Source organism: Ictalurus furcatus, chromosome 24, assembly GCF_023375685.1.
Source record: "Ictalurus furcatus strain D&B chromosome 24, Billie_1.0, whole genome shotgun sequence".
Taxonomy (NCBI): Eukaryota; Metazoa; Chordata; class Actinopteri; order Siluriformes; family Ictaluridae; genus Ictalurus; species Ictalurus furcatus.
In genome coordinates, this window is record NC_071278.1 from 18,739,606 (window position 1) to 18,756,358 (window position 16,753).

General features: G+C 37.3%; 2 protein-coding genes across 4 annotated transcripts; both read left to right on the plus strand.

Annotated features, from left to right (window-relative positions):
- Positions 1–125: 125 nt before the first annotated feature.
- Positions 126–11,476, plus strand: stk3 (serine/threonine kinase 3 (STE20 homolog, yeast)). Of its 2 annotated transcripts, XM_053612910.1 has the most exons (12): positions 126–316; positions 2,122–2,202; positions 2,290–2,418; positions 3,586–3,700; positions 3,787–3,951; positions 4,078–4,245; positions 4,339–4,476; positions 5,783–5,908; positions 6,041–6,242; positions 6,340–6,512; positions 7,294–7,471; positions 8,259–11,473. In XM_053612910.1, exons 1-11 carry the CDS (start codon positions 294–296, stop codon positions 7,450–7,452), a joined length of 1,479 nt encoding a protein of 492 aa, XP_053468885.1. In that variant the 5' UTR covers positions 126–293; the 3' UTR covers positions 7,453–7,471; positions 8,259–11,473. The 2 variants fall into 2 exon arrangements, with proteins under 2 accessions (XP_053468885.1, XP_053468884.1); XM_053612909.1 differs by having other exon boundaries at positions 7,294–11,476.
- A 1,398-nt stretch (positions 11,477–12,874) lies between these two features.
- rida (reactive intermediate imine deaminase A homolog) lies at positions 12,875–16,711 on the plus strand. 2 transcript variants are annotated; one of them, XM_053613318.1, is made up of 6 exons: positions 12,875–13,016; positions 13,891–13,996; positions 14,964–15,018; positions 15,433–15,501; positions 15,673–15,728; positions 16,270–16,711. In XM_053613318.1, exons 1-6 carry the CDS (start codon positions 12,952–12,954, stop codon positions 16,327–16,329), a joined length of 411 nt encoding a protein of 136 aa, XP_053469293.1. In that variant the 5' UTR covers positions 12,875–12,951; the 3' UTR covers positions 16,330–16,711. The 2 variants fall into 2 exon arrangements, with proteins under 2 accessions (XP_053469293.1, XP_053469292.1); XM_053613317.1 differs by lacking the exon at positions 12,875–13,016 and adding an exon at positions 13,163–13,295.
- Positions 16,712–16,753: the final 42 nt, after the last annotated feature.

Below are 16,753 nucleotides of genomic sequence, written 5' to 3' on the forward strand. Positions count from 1 at the left end.
AAGTCTAGTTATTCATTTTAGCTCTAAAATATAAAATGTCATTTAATATTTACGCCTATTTAGAAGTAAATGGTTTTCATGTTCCTTAGGGACCTTTATATTGTAGTCTCTAATGGTGACCGAAGCGTCGTTAACACGGCTGTAAGGAAAGGCGGTGAAATGCGAACGGAAGTATTAGAAAGAAGAAACAAGTCATGATTTCAGAATATTTTCGCTAGGTTTTTAGATTTAGTATTTGTTGAGGAACAATAGAGGTTATTTATTTAGTCTTTTTTTTTTTTTACCCCAGCGCGATGGAGCAGCCGGTGCCTAAAAAGTAAGAGCTGTTATCACTTAGCATGCTAACTGCTATGACTGTGTGCAGGCCGCGCCACAGCAGCTGGACATCACAGGGTTCAATACACTACTGTTAGCAATCATGCTAACGGAGGTCCAAATAATAATAATAATAATAGTAATGTTTAACCTTTTAGTTAGCTAAAGTCTTTAGGGAAATAATCATCAAGCGAGCTAACAATTTAGTTGAGATAAAAGCATAATATTAGCTAGTCAGTTTATTGGTAAACTATCTTTGGTTTAGCATGCTAACACTGGTGCTAGCTAGTCAGTGAGTGTTTACAGTAATTCAGTAGAGCACGGTGACGTGACATCTCTGTTAAATTTATTTAATCACGATACACTTTAAAGTAGCACTTCAGGTGATTAGGAAGTAGACTCCATAATCAGTCTTCATCAGATGGTTGCTGATTTAAAAAAAAATGTAAATATGTTTTGTATTTAGAACAAAAATGTACATTTTACTTGTGAAGATGAGGCTTCGTCTAATTAAATAGGCATGAGTCTGAATGCTTAATAAAACCAAACATTTAGTCTTTTGATATGATTAGAATTCAAATGTTTACTTCACTGTAAAGACACACAAGAGAAAAGTCTGTTGGAAAATTATTTCTTTATTGTTAAATCGACAAAACACCATGCACTGTTAAATGTAAAATGTCATGAGCGTAGGTCTATGAACAGAGATTTGGTTCTGAATAAATAAACAAATAAGTAAATAAACAAACCATACAGTGTGGTTTAAAGTGTTTCCACTCTAGTCGGAGTGGTGTATAAAGTTTATAAAGGAAACTGACGTATATCATAATAATACAAATGGATGTGTATAACACATTTATATCTATATCATAATGACATAAATTGATGTTTATTATAACGGCACAAATTGATATGTATATCATAATGACATACATTTATATGTACATTCTAATGACACATTGATTATGTATATCATGATGACACAACTTGATATAGATATAAATGTCATTATTATATACATATGTATCATAATGACCCAGATTGGCGTTTATCGTAATGGCACATAAACTGACATCAGGAAACAAACTTTTCATGGATATATGACGTATTGTGACGTAGGCGGAATTTAAAACCGTCTTCGAAGTTGTGAAATTCACATTTGAAGTGGACGAAAACGGTGAAATTATCACGTTTTCTCATTTTATTAATACAGTTTAAGAGAAGATGTGTTATAGCTCTGAAAAATGTTCAACGTGACCAAAATTGTTGTTTCGGCATAGTGTCTTGCCTTAAGTATTGTGGGTATTATCAGAGTTTTAGTCGCCTCATTGGGTATGTTTATATGCACCCATTTTCGGCAATCTGAATGAATTAAATCTGATTCCAGATTCTGAAGTACAGTTTGTAAGTACCCTAAACATTGCAGGTTTATTCATATATTCATTTGCATGTGCATTACATTATTCCAAACAAATGGCTCATTTTTTCCTATTTACCGGATTATTTTAGATCTACACCACCCCTTTCAATCGATGGTTAATTTCATTCAGATTGAGCTCAGTCAGATTGATTGGGGTTGCATGTAAACATACCTACTGTTACTCAGTTTAACTATTTTGTACCAACCATTAAATACTTTTCCTCATTGAATACCTGAAAACTATTCTTTTGTAAAAGCTAAAAATAACAATATTTGAATGATATATACTGATATGATTTTTTTTGCCATACTTATTATCAGATACCTTCCTGCTTAGGTGCTCTTGTATGAAATGTCATGTTTAACGCCTCACGTGTCCCCAACAGTAAATTGAAGAAGCTCAGTGAAGACAGTTTAACCAAGCAACCAGAGGAAGTCTTCGATGTCCTTGAAAAACTTGGTGAAGGGTAATATGAAAATTTTATTCAGTTTTTAGAGATTACATAGGTGGCTCTAATGTATTCTGATTACACCCGATGAAACTGTGTATTCAGGTCCTATGGAAGTGTATTCAAAGCAATCCATAAAGAATCAGGCCAAGTGGTGGCCATTAAGCAGGTTCCAGTGGAGTCAGACCTGCAGGAGATCATCAAGGAGATCTCCATTATGCAGCAATGTGACAGGTAAAAGTATAATATGTTATCTTGGTGACAATTTCTTGTATAATTGAGTTACTCTGTAGCAGAGGTTCCGCAAATCAGTACTGGGTGACATCAATATAGCAGTGGGGGTATTAGAAGGCAAAGACCGCTTCTTAAATTCATCAGTGACATACCACGTTCAGGGAACAAGACTCCTAGAGAACAAACACAAGCTGTATGCCAGTTGTATTTGCTATAGAGCATTGCACAGAGCCCTGACCTCAACCCCACTGAACACCTTAGAACTATAACGCCGACTGCATCCCAGACCTCATCACCCAACATCAGTGCCTGACCTCACTAATGCTCATGGCTGAATGAGCACAAATCCCCACTGCCATCCCAGTTATTACAGTGGGATGTTTCAAAATCACATATTGATGTTATGGTCAGGTGTCCACAAACATTTGGTCATATAGTGTATCATAATCAACCATGTTCAGTGTATTATTGATAGATTGTGGACTATCGAGTCATGTTTGGGCATCGTATACCGGTTATGTTCCAAAAATAGCCAAGTTGTTATTTTCAGTTGTATTTCTTTGGAATACTGGCAGTGAAATAACTTTTTAATAGATATTCTCATATTTTCTCACTGGCAGTTCTTCCTCCGTGTTTGTTTTTCTGGTTTGCCCCCCGGTTTGCAAACGGAGGAGTCGTGAGTTTGAAAAAAGCACTTGATATCAGTCTGTCATTGTTGGAAACTCCACTGTGAGCAAAAAAAAAAAAATTGACGCCAGTGTTTTAAAAAGCAGCCACATTCCTCCTGCCTTGCAGCCACTTCCCATAATACAGCATACAAAGTGTGTGCTTTTGACAGAGAGAAAAAACACCCAGCAAATTTGTAAGTACCCTTAAGATGTCAATGGTGAAGTGACGGCAAAATCAAACCCCACACACACACACACAGCCCCGTTCCACTGGATATGAAATCCAAATGATTGACAGAAAAAAGGCTCACAAATCCACCCAATGTTGCTGACCCTGCCTCCTTTCCATGGCTTTCCACACTGCAGGTTGTCAGAAATGTTATAGACACCAGTCTGGTCCACGTTAATAAATAAAAGGTTGAGGAACTCCTGTTCTAATGTCATTCACTTGAGGAGGGTCATGAATAATATTCAGCATGTTGGTCGTCTCTCTTTCTAGTCCCTACGTGGTGAAATACTACGGCAGTTATTTTAAAAACACAGACCTGTGGATCGTGATGGAGTACTGCGGCGCCGGCTCTGTATCTGATATCATCCGGTTACGTAACAAAACAGTAAGTAGATTAAATGGTGTCCTTTGGGAAGAGTTTTGTTTTAGTGCCAAGGATACTGATGCTGTTTTCTCACGTTTTGTCGACAGCTCACGGAAGACGAGATTGCTACCATCCTTAAATCCACATTGAAAGGTCTTGAGTATCTGCACTTCATGAGAAAGATCCATAGAGACATCAAAGCTGGGAATATTCTTCTTAATACTGAGGGACATGCTAAACTGGCAGACTTTGGCGTGGCTGGACAGCTTACTGTAAGGTTTATTTATTTTATTTTTTTAATATAAATCGCTTCAGGTTTATGGATTAAATTGGCTTTAGTACAGTTGTTGGGATGTGAGCAGTGATTTATCACAGATGTGTTCACTTGTCTGCTAAAGGACACGATGGCTAAGAGGAATACTGTGATTGGCACACCGTTCTGGATGGCTCCAGAGGTGATTCAGGAGATTGGATATAACTGTGTGGCAGATATCTGGTCGCTGGGCATCACGTCTATAGAAATGGCAGAGGGCAAACCTCCTTATGCAGACATTCATCCAATGAGAGTGAGTGAAATATACAGATTTTGATCTTTTTGGTCTAATAGTAATGACACGCTGTTAGTAACTGTTTTTGTTCCTTGTCCTTTTGTTGATTAGGCAATTTTTATGATTCCAACGAATCCACCACCAACGTTCCGGAAACCCGAGCTGTGGAGTGACGAGTTCACAGATTTTGTAAAGAAATGTTTAGTGAAGAACCCAGAGCAGAGAGCCACAGCTACTCAGCTGTTACAGGTGGGTGAAGTGCATACTGTCAGTCACAGGTGTTTGTGCCGTCATAAACAGAGCACAATGCATAATTTCAGGCACGCACTACTAGTTTCTTTTTTGTTTTTCTTAAATTATTTCAAACCGTGTTTCTGGATTTCTAAAAGTTTGTGGAAATGGACCAAAATGGTTTCACTTCTCACATGGAAATTGAAATGTGACCTCCTAAATGCTGCCATGGTACAAATTCTTATGACTTGTTATCTACACATATCTAAGTCTGAGACTATTACTTGGCTATTTCCTTTTTGTTCAGAAGCGCTTAAATTAGACAAATATTTCATCTGTAGTGTCATAAGGAATATCATTATCATTTTGAAAAATGGGAAACTATTCATTGATAAATCTATTAAGTGGATCTCTGCCCTCACAACAATTTGATCATGATTCTCAATTAATTGCATAATGATTCAGAACGATAAATACCCGAACGTGACTTGTGGAACAGTTTACACAGTAGGGGAGTTGAGATAATAATTATACATTGAGGGTTTTTATTCTTGACCAAATGCTCGACTCGGGCCTTGCTTGGGGGTGGGTGTCATCATTGCGATTTTTTTTTCCGAACCATCGATCATTCACACAGTTTCCTTCTGCTGTGCACTAAGTCTTTTTTTTTCCTTTTAAGAGATGAAATACATTAGATTAATCACTTTTATTTGACACAAATCAACAGTTAAGGTAAAGCCTGTCAGTCAAATCTCAAAAAAGGTCTTCTGTTTCCTCTACAGAGCACTACGCCTTTTTCCACAGTCACTGTCAAATGAAACAGGAAGTAATGTGATAAGCTCACCCAATCACGTTCTTCTGTGGCCTGCTCTGGGAACAGTTTGCTTTCACACTTCATATAAACATCTAAACTTGAAGCGAGCTGTAACTTTAAACTCTAAGAGAACCATGGATCTGGCCAAGGTGTACCAGAAATTGAACCTTTGGGTTCAAAAACAGCTTTTAGCACTGATTAGCTAAAATTCTAGATTTTTTTTATTTTTTTTTTATGAGTACTTACTTTAAATTATATTATAATCAGTTCAATTCAACAACCAGTTGTCAAATCACCACCTTCAGGTCAATGCATCATATAAATGCTCTTAGGATGAAATGCGCCTTTTTATCTCGGAGCAAATGCAAGACTGAAATCCCACAATCCTTTTCCTGTGAGATTCCCATTCCATGAGATGAAATTTAGTTTTGTTTTTTTTGTTTTTTTTTAATGTATTGAAAGTCTTGGAATCTTATTTTGAAGCTCTTTTCATTCTGTGTTGTTTTATAGCATCCCTTTATAACGAGCGCTAAACCGGTGACCATTCTGAGGGACCTGATCACAGAAGCGATGGAGATGAAGGTAAAGAGACAACAGGAGCAGCAGCGTGAGCTGGAAGAGGAGGATGACAACTCGGTAAGCTTAGTGTTTAATATTGTCCTTTCTATTTTTCTACTTTGCTTTGATTGTTTGATTGTTTCTACCCTGTATTATATAGCCCATGCTGTGGATGTTCAGGTCTATGTCGTTTGTCTATGTGTGTTACAGGAGGAGGAGGTGGAGGTGGACTCGCACACCATGGTGAAGTCTGGCTCAGAAAGTGCTGGCACCATGAGAGCGACAGGCACTATGAGCGATGGCGCTCAGACCATGATTGAGCACGGCAGCACCATGCTGGAGTCAGACCTGGGCACCATGGTCATCAACAGCGACGAGGAAGACGAGGATGAAGACGTGGGCTCGATGAGGAGTGGGTGTTAAACTGTCATGAAAGATTTGCAGCCTGGTTTGCTATTCATTTCATTCATTATCAAACGCGCCTCGTTTTGTTTTCATTCCGTATATAGGAAACCCAACAGTGCCGCAAGCCCAGCGTCCATCGTTCATGGATTACTTTGACAAGCAGGATTCAAACAAAGCACAGGAGAGTTACAATCACAACCAGCAGGACCCTTACCATATGCCCAAGACTGCTTTCCCAGACAACTGGAAAGTCCCACAAGATGGAGACTTTGATTTTGTAAGTTGACGTAAATTTTACTCTCGAAATTCTTTATTCTAATATTTTGAGATACTGGATTTTTGATTTCCATGAGCCGTAAGCCGCAATCATCGAGATTAAAACAAAAAAAGGCTTGAAATATTTCACTTTGTGTAATGACTCTAGTATATATATATGAAAGTTCCACTTTTTCAGTTAAATTATGGAAGAAATTAACTTTTCCATGATATTCACATTTTTTCAGATGCACCTGTATATAATTGTAAATAAAATTTAAAAAAGTAATTGATTAAAATAACAAATCTGATACATGTGATTATTATTTTACCTGCAATTTAATAACAGAAGAATAATGTTTATCTAGATGTAGTTGTATGCATAGAGTAGTATTCAGATGCATTCAGATATTAACCTGGGATCCATGTTAAATTCTTAATTTAATAATTGTTTTATTATCTTTTATTTATAAGCCCCTCCAGAACATTTAGGCCATGTCCCAAATGCCGTGCTATTCACTATACGTGTGTTTACTACATAAAACCTAATGTGATAGAGTTGCAGAACTCACATGTGTACTACATGCACAATAAATATCATCGTGTTTAGCATGGGGAGTCTATAGTACTTGTTTTGTATATAATTTAAATTTGCACTCAGAATTTTCACTGTTTGTAAAATATTGGCACAATACTCGATGATTACTCGTGCTCTTCGCTAGTGATCGTTTGCCATTTTGATTTGCTATTATATTGGAGGTTTTTCTGCACGCTCACTGGGTGTATTTGTGTATTTTGTGCAGCTGAAAAACCTCGACTTTGAGGAGCTGCAGATGCGCCTCAGTGCTCTGGACCCCATGATGGAGCGAGAGATCGAGGAGCTGCGGCAGCGCTACACGGCTAAGAGGCAGCCCATTCTCGATGCCATGGATGCCAAGAAGCGCCGGCAGCAAAACTTCTAAGACTGACCCCAGAAAGAAAGCGAGTAAATTTAAAAAAAAATTATGATAATAAAAAAAGACCTGGCAGGCCAGATTATTTCCCCCTCTTACAGTCTTATATTCAGTTTCACTCCTGATGCTGAGCCTCTTATTGTCCGCCCTCAGCTGCTGATTAGCCACAGGAGCATCTGGCTAAGTATTAGAATGCTGTTTTACTTTATTTCTAGGATATTCATCTGAGGCCTGAGCCTTCTTTTTAAAAGGTTGCACTGTGTACAATAACACAAGCACAGCCCTGTTTAAGTGTAAAGGGGAAGAAATGGCAGCAGATCAAGACAGTCAGTTGATGCGATGAAACATTCACAGCCACCAGTGGGTTAAAATTTCTGTGTAAGGTATTGAAGGGTTTAGCACACGCAGATCTACAGTAATTGATCTACAAATCTGTACACATATTCAAATCTGATTGAAGGGATTAGAGGACAGGAGGTGTTAACGTCCACTTTCCTCACATATTTCTTTAGCCATGACGCCGTGCGATACCACACTGTTTCTCAACATGGCTGGAGTCATGATCATCAACCTTATGTCTGAAATCACACCTTGTTCACTATATAGTGCACTGATTTAGCAGAAACGAGTCATTATGTTCATCGTAAACTACATTGCACTGCAGTAGATTAAACCAAACAGCAGACCCAACCTGGTACAGAATAACTAATAGATTGTTATCTGGAGCAGGCGTGTTCGATTAGGTTTGAAACGTGATTGAGACCTCTGCAGAGGTGCCTCAACATTCCTAACATGAATTATTTTTTTAATTTCAGAAGTGAGACAAGCAACAGTAAGAAAACAGCAAGTGGAACAGCTCGTTAAAAACAAACAGCTGCTCCAGTGTTTTTAAAACAACAAAAGAGACAATGTCTCTGACTTGTTTTCTGTTTCTAAGTGCAAGGGTTGTGAATTCACAGGTCAGAGTTCACCTAGATAATGCTGGTGCAAAGAGAAAGTAATGTCCTCCAGAAACAAATGTGTGTCTTTTTACACGTCACATCTCACAAGTCCTTTCCCTTCAATATATATTGGCTTTTCTGCTGGGTGAATTTTATTCACATTTGGTCTGACCACTGTTTTATATGAAAAAGCTAAGAAACTGTTATGTGTTCTGTCTAAACCAGGCGTTCCCAAACTAGGTGTTGTGACCCCACATGGGGATCGCTTGATTTTACAAAGTGGGGTCACAATAGAAATCTCCTCTTTTTATTTGATTTATTTATTTTACAAATTAATATTAGAAATCTCAATTTATATTTGAGAATATTTGTGTGCGAATATTTTGAAAATTTACTAGGAGTGACGTTCAGACAAGCCACATTTAAATTAACAAGGACGTGTTATCTGAGTCTTTTTTTTTCGACATGCTGCCCTAGCGTAGCAATAAAAATGGCCAAATTTCCCCATCCATCTGCCTCCATGAAACAAACTAGCATCATGTCTCCAATCACATAGTTGTGTACTGTTCTACACTATTACTGAGTAATCAGTTTTCCTGTTGCGGTAAGCGTTCGAATTTTAAACACCTCTCACATCACTGTCAAACCGACTGAAAGCTCTGTTTTACATACCAGTGTTCAGGAGTTTTCTAGATTAGTAAATGGGTCAGAGTTTACGATTTGAGATGCAGCTCGTGACAACGATCGTGACGACAGCAGAAAGTTTTCAAAAGAGAGTTGATCGCTGCGAATAAAATCGGACGGACATGGGAGTTTTGGCTCCGATTTACCATCTAGTGAATGTTGCTTTTAAACCTTTTGGATGTGCATGTTATACACACCGGGTGTGTGAATGAATAATAATGCTGCTCAGGTTACTACTGCTTCTGCACACACACGCACACAGTAGAAACCATCTCACTACCCCAGCGTGGATTATTTTCCTATGACAACAGAACTGACCGGTAAATCAGTGCAAGGAATATTCCTTTGTTTTTTTTAGTCACATACATTACACATACTTCTGTTATTAACATTATAAAATGTTCACGTCTAGAATGTCCATTTGGGATTGTTTGGCCAAAAAGTTTGGGAACGCCTGGTCTAAATCGTAGATACTGGCACCTCTGCCTCTGTAATCATGAGACTATTTGGATGAATGAACACACAAGAAACAGTTGGACTTTTTAAAAACGATTAACGTAAACCAAAGACAATCAAACTAGTGGAACTTTCATTGGTCGGCCCAAACTTGTAGTCGCAAATGGGCTTCCCTTACTTCGTCTGGATTTGGTCTAAGTGAAGTTTCTACTGCTGTGGGACCAGGTTTTAATAGACTGTGGATTTAATTGAAGCTTGAAATATCCTCTTTGCAGTACTGATTGGATATAGTGAAGCAGTTATTATAATTGTACTCCTTCCGGTTATTAAGCTTTTGCTTATGGACACCACCCTATCTCTGTAAATATGCATGGAGTATATACCTTTCACGTTTGATTCCTATATTGAATGTCATTTTTCTCGTCTTTGAAATTCTTCTTTTCACGTTGATCTTTTACTATTTTTAATCCTATGCTCAGTAAACACTCCTGTAAAGAAGTGCAAATCACACACCCTCGGTCTGTCACTTTATCTCAGGGGTTGATGAACAGTACTTTCTCTTGATTGAATTAATGACATTTCTGATGGCTAACCTTTGTGTCTATGGGACCAGCATTATTATTTGGTCTGTCTGTGACTGGTACTTAAGCAATACCACAAACATAATCTGAAAAAATGGCTGTAACAATGTTGTCGTAAAGGAGGAACCTGTTACATACAAGACATTGATGTAGTACAGCTATGTGATGTAGTACATGGACCTTTATAATCATTACCAGTTTCCCACTGAGGCCTACTGTGGACATTTTGCTAATATTGTCTTAAAATGATGTGACCTTTAGCTTGTTTGGTGAATTGGTTTTACATGTACTTGCTTATGAGATGAGTTTGATTGTGCTTAAAATGCCTTACTTTTGTCTTTGAGCAGTTATATTAATTTCATAATTTCTGACATGTATTATAAAATTCCACGCTATTCTAATTTATTGTACATTTTTATATCCATTTATAGCTGCTGTTGCAGGAAAACCTTTCTTAAACCTAATGTAGTTTGAATTTTTCTCACATACTGTACATCACAGCTCTGAATGGTTCAAAATACAGTGATGTTTTCTAATTTTCATCTCACGTTAAAGAAAGGTTTTCTTGCGATAGAAATGTGTCACTCTCTCCCCTGAGGGTGAAGTCTTTAATAAACATCACTTTCTTGCCACTTTAAATTGTTTTATCTTTGACTAAATTGATTCATCCAACAGTGTTTTTAATGTATAACTCTTTAGTACCTTTTAAGTCTATATTTTTTGTTGTCCCGTCATACACACATTTACAGTGGGATGAAATCGCTTGCATCCATGAACACTGAAGACAATACAAGGGGGGGGAGAACAGAGCACTAAAATAAATACAGTGAAGTACAGAAAACAATATTACAAAATGTACTAAATACATAGAACATAAACAGAACAAGAACGACATGAACAGGATGAACCTGTTTATGTTTAGGATGAACCTGTTCATGCCCAAGTCTCACCCCACCTTCAGTGGATAATCTCACCTGGATTCTGTAGACTTGTATCTAAGAACTGCTGCTGTAAACGACTGTCCCGTGCTCCTCCCAGGACTCTTACTGACACTATGCTCATATTGAACATTCTTTCAGCACACTTGGAACTGTCTGACTTCACTCTTATACTGATTAAACTGATTTTATAGTCCCATTATCTGGTGGCGCCCAGAAGAGGGCAGGTTCCCTTTTGAGTCCCTTTCTAATTTCGTCTCACAGCGTATTATAAACAAAACCCTGAGTGGTGCAAACCAGAAGATGCTGCTGTGTAATAAAGTGCTGATGTCATGCATACGGTCAGTTCAGTTTTTGCAGTCTCAGAAAAGCTGTAAAATTGTGATTATTGGGTTGTTAAATTTTTTTAAATACCTATAGCATATCCACTGACTCAAAGGAAACATTATAAACCATGGCTATTACACAAAATTACCATACTTTTGTTCATTAATGTTGCTTTTTAAATAAAATATTTCAAAGGCCTAGGAGCCCAATAACAATTAAATTGTTACAACCAAACAATCTTTATCTTTTTAATATTTTTTTCACTAAAATAGCTATTAATGTAATATTTCATATAAGCAAGTGTGACCATGGATTAAAATTTTTATTTTCACTAACTGTTCTAAAGGGGGGGCATGGTATCTTAGTGGTTATGCTTGTCCTCGGGGTTGGGGATCTGAATTCCCCCCACGTCCCCCACTTCATGCCCCGAGCCCCCTGGGATAGGCTCCAGGCTCCCTGCAATCCTGTGCAGGATGGAAAATCGATATGGAACAAATCAGTATGGAAAATGGATGGATGGATGGATGGATGGATGCCCTAAAACAATTTTTAAGGCGTACATTTTGCCACATAGCTCTGTCCAAGGAGTAAAATTAATATACAGTGGTGTGAAAAAGTATTTGCCCTGATTTCTTTTTTGCGTATATCTCATACTAAATAGTTTCAGATCTTCAAATGAAATACAATATAAAACAAAGGCAACCTGAGTAAACACACCATATACTTTTTTAATTAAACAAAAACACTCATGTCAAAAACTAATCGCTCCCTTAAACTTAAAATCTGGTTGTGCCACCAACCAGGCCTGGCTGTGTCTAATCCAGCCGAAACCCACTATGAATGCAGCTTCACAGATTTGGAGAATTAGTAACTATGGGGGCAAATACATTTTCACACAGGCCCAGTTGGTATTCGATAACTTTTTGTTTTGCTACAATAAATAACATCATCATTTTAAAATTGTATCATGCGTTTACTCAGGTTGCCTTTCTTTCATCTTAGATTTTGTTTTAATTTCTGAAACAACTGAGTATGAAATATACACAAAAACAGAAGAAATCAGGATGGGGCAAATACTTTTGCACACCACTGTGCCTACACTGCTCGGAAGGATTTGTGTTTAATTTAACATGCACTTTTATGTAAGAAGAATTAAAACACTATAAACTTTTTCAAGGGCACCAAATGCTTAATGTCAGGTGATTGAGTACACTGTGAACATTCTAAGTTTGATGGGTAAGTCAGAATACAATTTGTTTCTCTAATAAACATTTGTAAATAAATAACAATAACAAGAAGGATATTCAAATAACAAGAAAGCACTCAACATTAAAGACTGTTCAAATGTATGACGTTATTATGAATGTCACATATTTGTGTTTTCATTCGTTTATACACTACATTTCGATCATCCTTCCTTTTTCTGTTATATCGTCGCTCGAATTTTTACTGCGCATGCGCAGCACTCACGCGTGCGTACTACTGAAATGCTGCGCATGCGCACTGTGAGTCCAACGCGACTCCTTCTGTCATACTCCACTGAAAGTTGTTCGTTGGAGAAATTGCGACCTGTCGAACGAAATGTCCGCATTCATTCGGAGGATTATCAACACTGCTGCTGCTCCGGCTGCGATCGGACCTTACAGGTCAGAAACAGTACAGTATTGGTACCGGTTGCATTGTTAAAGATCAGGTCTGTTGATTAGAGCACTTAATCAGATGTCCCTCGTGTTACAGTGCATGTATACCTGTCCGACATGATCAGTACTAGTTAATGATCAGTAAGGTGTTTGTTCAGGGGCGGGTCTTTAGAGAATATAGATATACAGCACTGCAACTTTCCTTTTCTTTCCTGAAAAGATGGATTCAGTTAGAAGACATATACCATATACACCTAAAGCCCCAATTAGGCAGGGCATATACAGGTAGGTGACACATTCATGGCATATTGGTGAGATTAATTTTTTTTTTTTAGATGCACATGTCTCTGAAAATGCAAGGAAACTTCTTATTCTTGTGTTAAAATTTCACAACAGGATTCATAACACCACCATTAGTCCTATTTCTTGCAACACATATTAACTTCCTCCCTGAAAGCTGTCTGAGATCAGTTAAGGTTTTTAAATGATGGAATGTGTAATTAGGTTTTATTCTGGACACTGTCATGGGACTTTGTCATTTGGGGGAGGCACCGTCTCAGCCAATAGACAGTAAGGGCGGTCATCAGGTTTAATGTGACTTTTAGGATTTGTTCTATTTTTTTTTTTCTACTTACCACCTTGCTATAGTTTTACGTTTGTCAATTGGATTATGATGAACTGAATCTGAATATTTAAGATGATGTGCAGTAGCAGAAATAAATGCAGTATAGGGACAAGCAGTACATTCAGCCTGACTACAGCAGGAGGTGAGAAATGACAACGGCTAATCTTGGAAGTTGCTACTGTCACATTGTTTCATGTGTAAAACCCTTGGCATATCTCTGATTAATAAGTAAACGAATCATGCTTATTAATTCAGCCAGGCCGTGGTGGTGGATCGCACTATGTACATCTCTGGGCAGCTGGGAATGGACACAGCAACAGGTCAGTTAGTTGCAGGAGGTGTGCAGGCCCAGGCCAAACAGGTGAGACGGAGAGAAAAGCAACGGATATTTAATATTTCTAAGACACTGTTAAATATTAAACAAGATTAATATATGTATATTTATATATATTTGCATACACACACGTTTATATGTATGTTTGTGTACACACATGTGTACAATGCTGTGAAAAAGTATTTACCCCATGCTCATTTCTTCTGTTTTTGCGTATATCTCATACTAAATAGTTTTAGATCTTCAACGAAATACAACATAAAACAAAGGCAACCTGAGTAAACACACAATACAGTTTTGTTTGTTTAGTTTTTTTTTTGAAGCAAAAAAAGTTATCCAACATCCATCACCCATGTGAAAATCTAATTGCCAGCTTAAACTTAAAATCTGGTTGTGCCACCCTTAGCAGCAATAACTGCAACCTAACGCGTCCAATAACTGGAGATCAGCCTTTCACTTACTCCTATGCTTTGGATCTCTTCCATGGATGGCATTTTTGCCCAGTGTCTTTCTGATAGTGGAGTCAGGAACAGTGACCTTTTTTGATGCAAGGGAGGCCTGTAGGTACTTTGATGTTGTCCTTGGCTCTTTTAGTGACTTCCTGGATGAGTAATTGCTGTGCTCTTGGAGGAATTTTGGAAGGTCGGCCACTTCTGGGAAGGTTCACTACTGTAAAATATATTTTCACACAGGCCCAGTTGGTATTGGATAACTTTTTTGCTTCGATAAATAACATTATCATTTAAAAAGGGTATTGTGTGTTTACTCAGGTTGCCTTTGTTTTATCTTCGATGTTGTTTTAGTTTCTGAAACAGTTTATTGTGTTTGTGTGTGTATGTATGTATGTGTGTGTGTGTGTGTGTGTGTGTGTGTGTGTGTATATATATATATATATATATATATGTATATATATATATGTGTGTATGTGTATACACACATTCATTTATATATAATTTTTTGTTGTATATTTACATGCTTTGTTCTTAATTCAAAGGCCCTTATTAACATGGGAGAGATTCTGAAAGCAGCTGGATGCGGATATGAAAATGGTAGGTCACTGATATGGGTCAACGACATAAAATAGAAATGCATACTCTAGCAAATATGCCAGAGAGATATGTTTTTATTAATATTTTCTAAACTTTTTTTATAACAAAGTTATGGTATTAACTGTATTGTAAAGATAAATATGAATGAAAATGTTCATATGTGTGTGCATGTATGTGTGTGTGTGTGTGTGTATATATATATTTCAGTATAATGTATATTAAATTATAAATATATAAAATATTTTTGTTAAGCGTGTGATGTTAGAATTGTAATGTGGACTTCTTCATTTTGCACTTTATCATATTAATCATTTTATCTAAAAAAGACCACCCTATGGAAACAAATAGAGTTGTCTTGTGTTTGATTTACTATTATTCATAAAGCATGCATAATGTTACTCTCTTTTTTGGCAGTTGTTAAGACAACTGTGCTCTTGGCAGACATAAACGACTTCAGCAACGTCAATGATGTTTATAAGCAATGTAAGTACACGACCGGAAGCTACAGAAAGTTTGTGTGGCTTTCTCACAGGCACACATGGTGGCGCTGTTTTACCACTGTGAGCTTGTACCATCACTTTACCTACAGCCATAGATTGATTCAGTTATTAAATTATTAATTATATACACATTCATCTCATTTTCCTTCAATAGTCTTCAGCAGCAACTTCCCAGCTAGAGCTGCTTATCAAGTTGCTGCCCTGCCCCGAGTAAGTACACTGGTCTATGACGATAGTGGATCTATAATTTACGGTGCTGTTTTTCTTTAAATCCTTGGCCATACATACCTGAATGCTTGTTTAATACACAAGTCCCTGTTTTCATTAACATGAAACAAGGTCGAGTTTTAGACCAAAGGAACTGTCAGCCATGGATCCTGTCTCAAGACAAGATCGTTTGCATTGTAATGAAATGTGACTGTTCAGTTCATTTTATAGTCTTCACATTTATCATTTTTACTGAACCGGGGATTTACCAGACAAACGTGGCACTAGGATTGCAGCCAAAAAGATGTCTTTTGCATCTTGAGTTTGAGGAACACTAACGTAGAGAAATAACATCATAAGGCACATAACAGGACCTTAAAGAACACTACTGTAATTTCTAATGGTAAATTTTGCATCGCTTCTAACTGAATACAGAAGTGTTCCTGTAGAGTACCTTAATTTCTAACAGTTTAAGCTGTTTGAAATGTTTTGCACAGCCTCAATTATTCTTATTTTAATTTTATATGTATTGTTCTCTCTAAAGGGTGGCCTTGTTGAGATCGAGGCAGTCGCTGTGTTGGGACCCATAACAGACGCATCCTGACTAACCGCCGCAAAAACACACAAATTGTAACACTAGAATATGACTGGAGCCAGATCACCACCAGCCATCATCCTAACGTGCCTTTCTAGTTTATACACAGTGATTTTGCAATATTCCATTGACTTTATTTTTCATTGTGCACTTGTAAAATTGTAGGATTTTGTTTTTCCTATTTGTACTTACCATGATTTGGCTTTTCATCACGCCATCGACTGAATCTGTTCCATAATGCTGGTTTATAGTTCTAACTAAATTTGCTTTACAATACACTATTACTGTCTTGCTAAATGATCATTTCTTGTAAGTCAACAGTGATCTGTATTTCTCATTGCTTCTCACACTACAGTACTAATAGTACACTTGAATAAATTGTAAAACCCTATTATGAAACAGATAATTGCACAGTAAGTGAATGCACACAGAA

What these genes read in the sequence shown, in the direction of transcription:
- rida (XM_053613318.1), top strand. Translation starts at nt 12,952, where the DNA reads ATGTCCGCATTCATTCGGAGGATTATCAACACTGCTGCTGCTCCGGCT. An exon ending in CAATGATGTTTATAAGCAAT is followed by an intron (nt 15,502 to 15,672) that starts GTAAGTACACGA and finishes TTCCTTCAATAG; the next exon opens with TCTTCAGCAGCAACTTCCCA. An exon ending in AAGTTGCTGCCCTGCCCCGA is followed by an intron (nt 15,729 to 16,269) that starts GTAAGTACACTG and finishes TTCTCTCTAAAG; the next exon opens with GGTGGCCTTGTTGAGATCGA.
- stk3 (XM_053612909.1), top strand. Translation starts at nt 294, where the DNA reads ATGGAGCAGCCGGTGCCTAAAAA. An exon ending in GAGCAGCCGGTGCCTAAAAA is followed by an intron (nt 317 to 2,121) that starts GTAAGAGCTGTT and finishes TGTCCCCAACAG; the next exon opens with TAAATTGAAGAAGCTCAGTG. An exon ending in AAGAGGAGGATGACAACTCG is followed by an intron (nt 5,909 to 6,040) that starts GTAAGCTTAGTG and finishes TGTGTGTTACAG; the next exon opens with GAGGAGGAGGTGGAGGTGGA.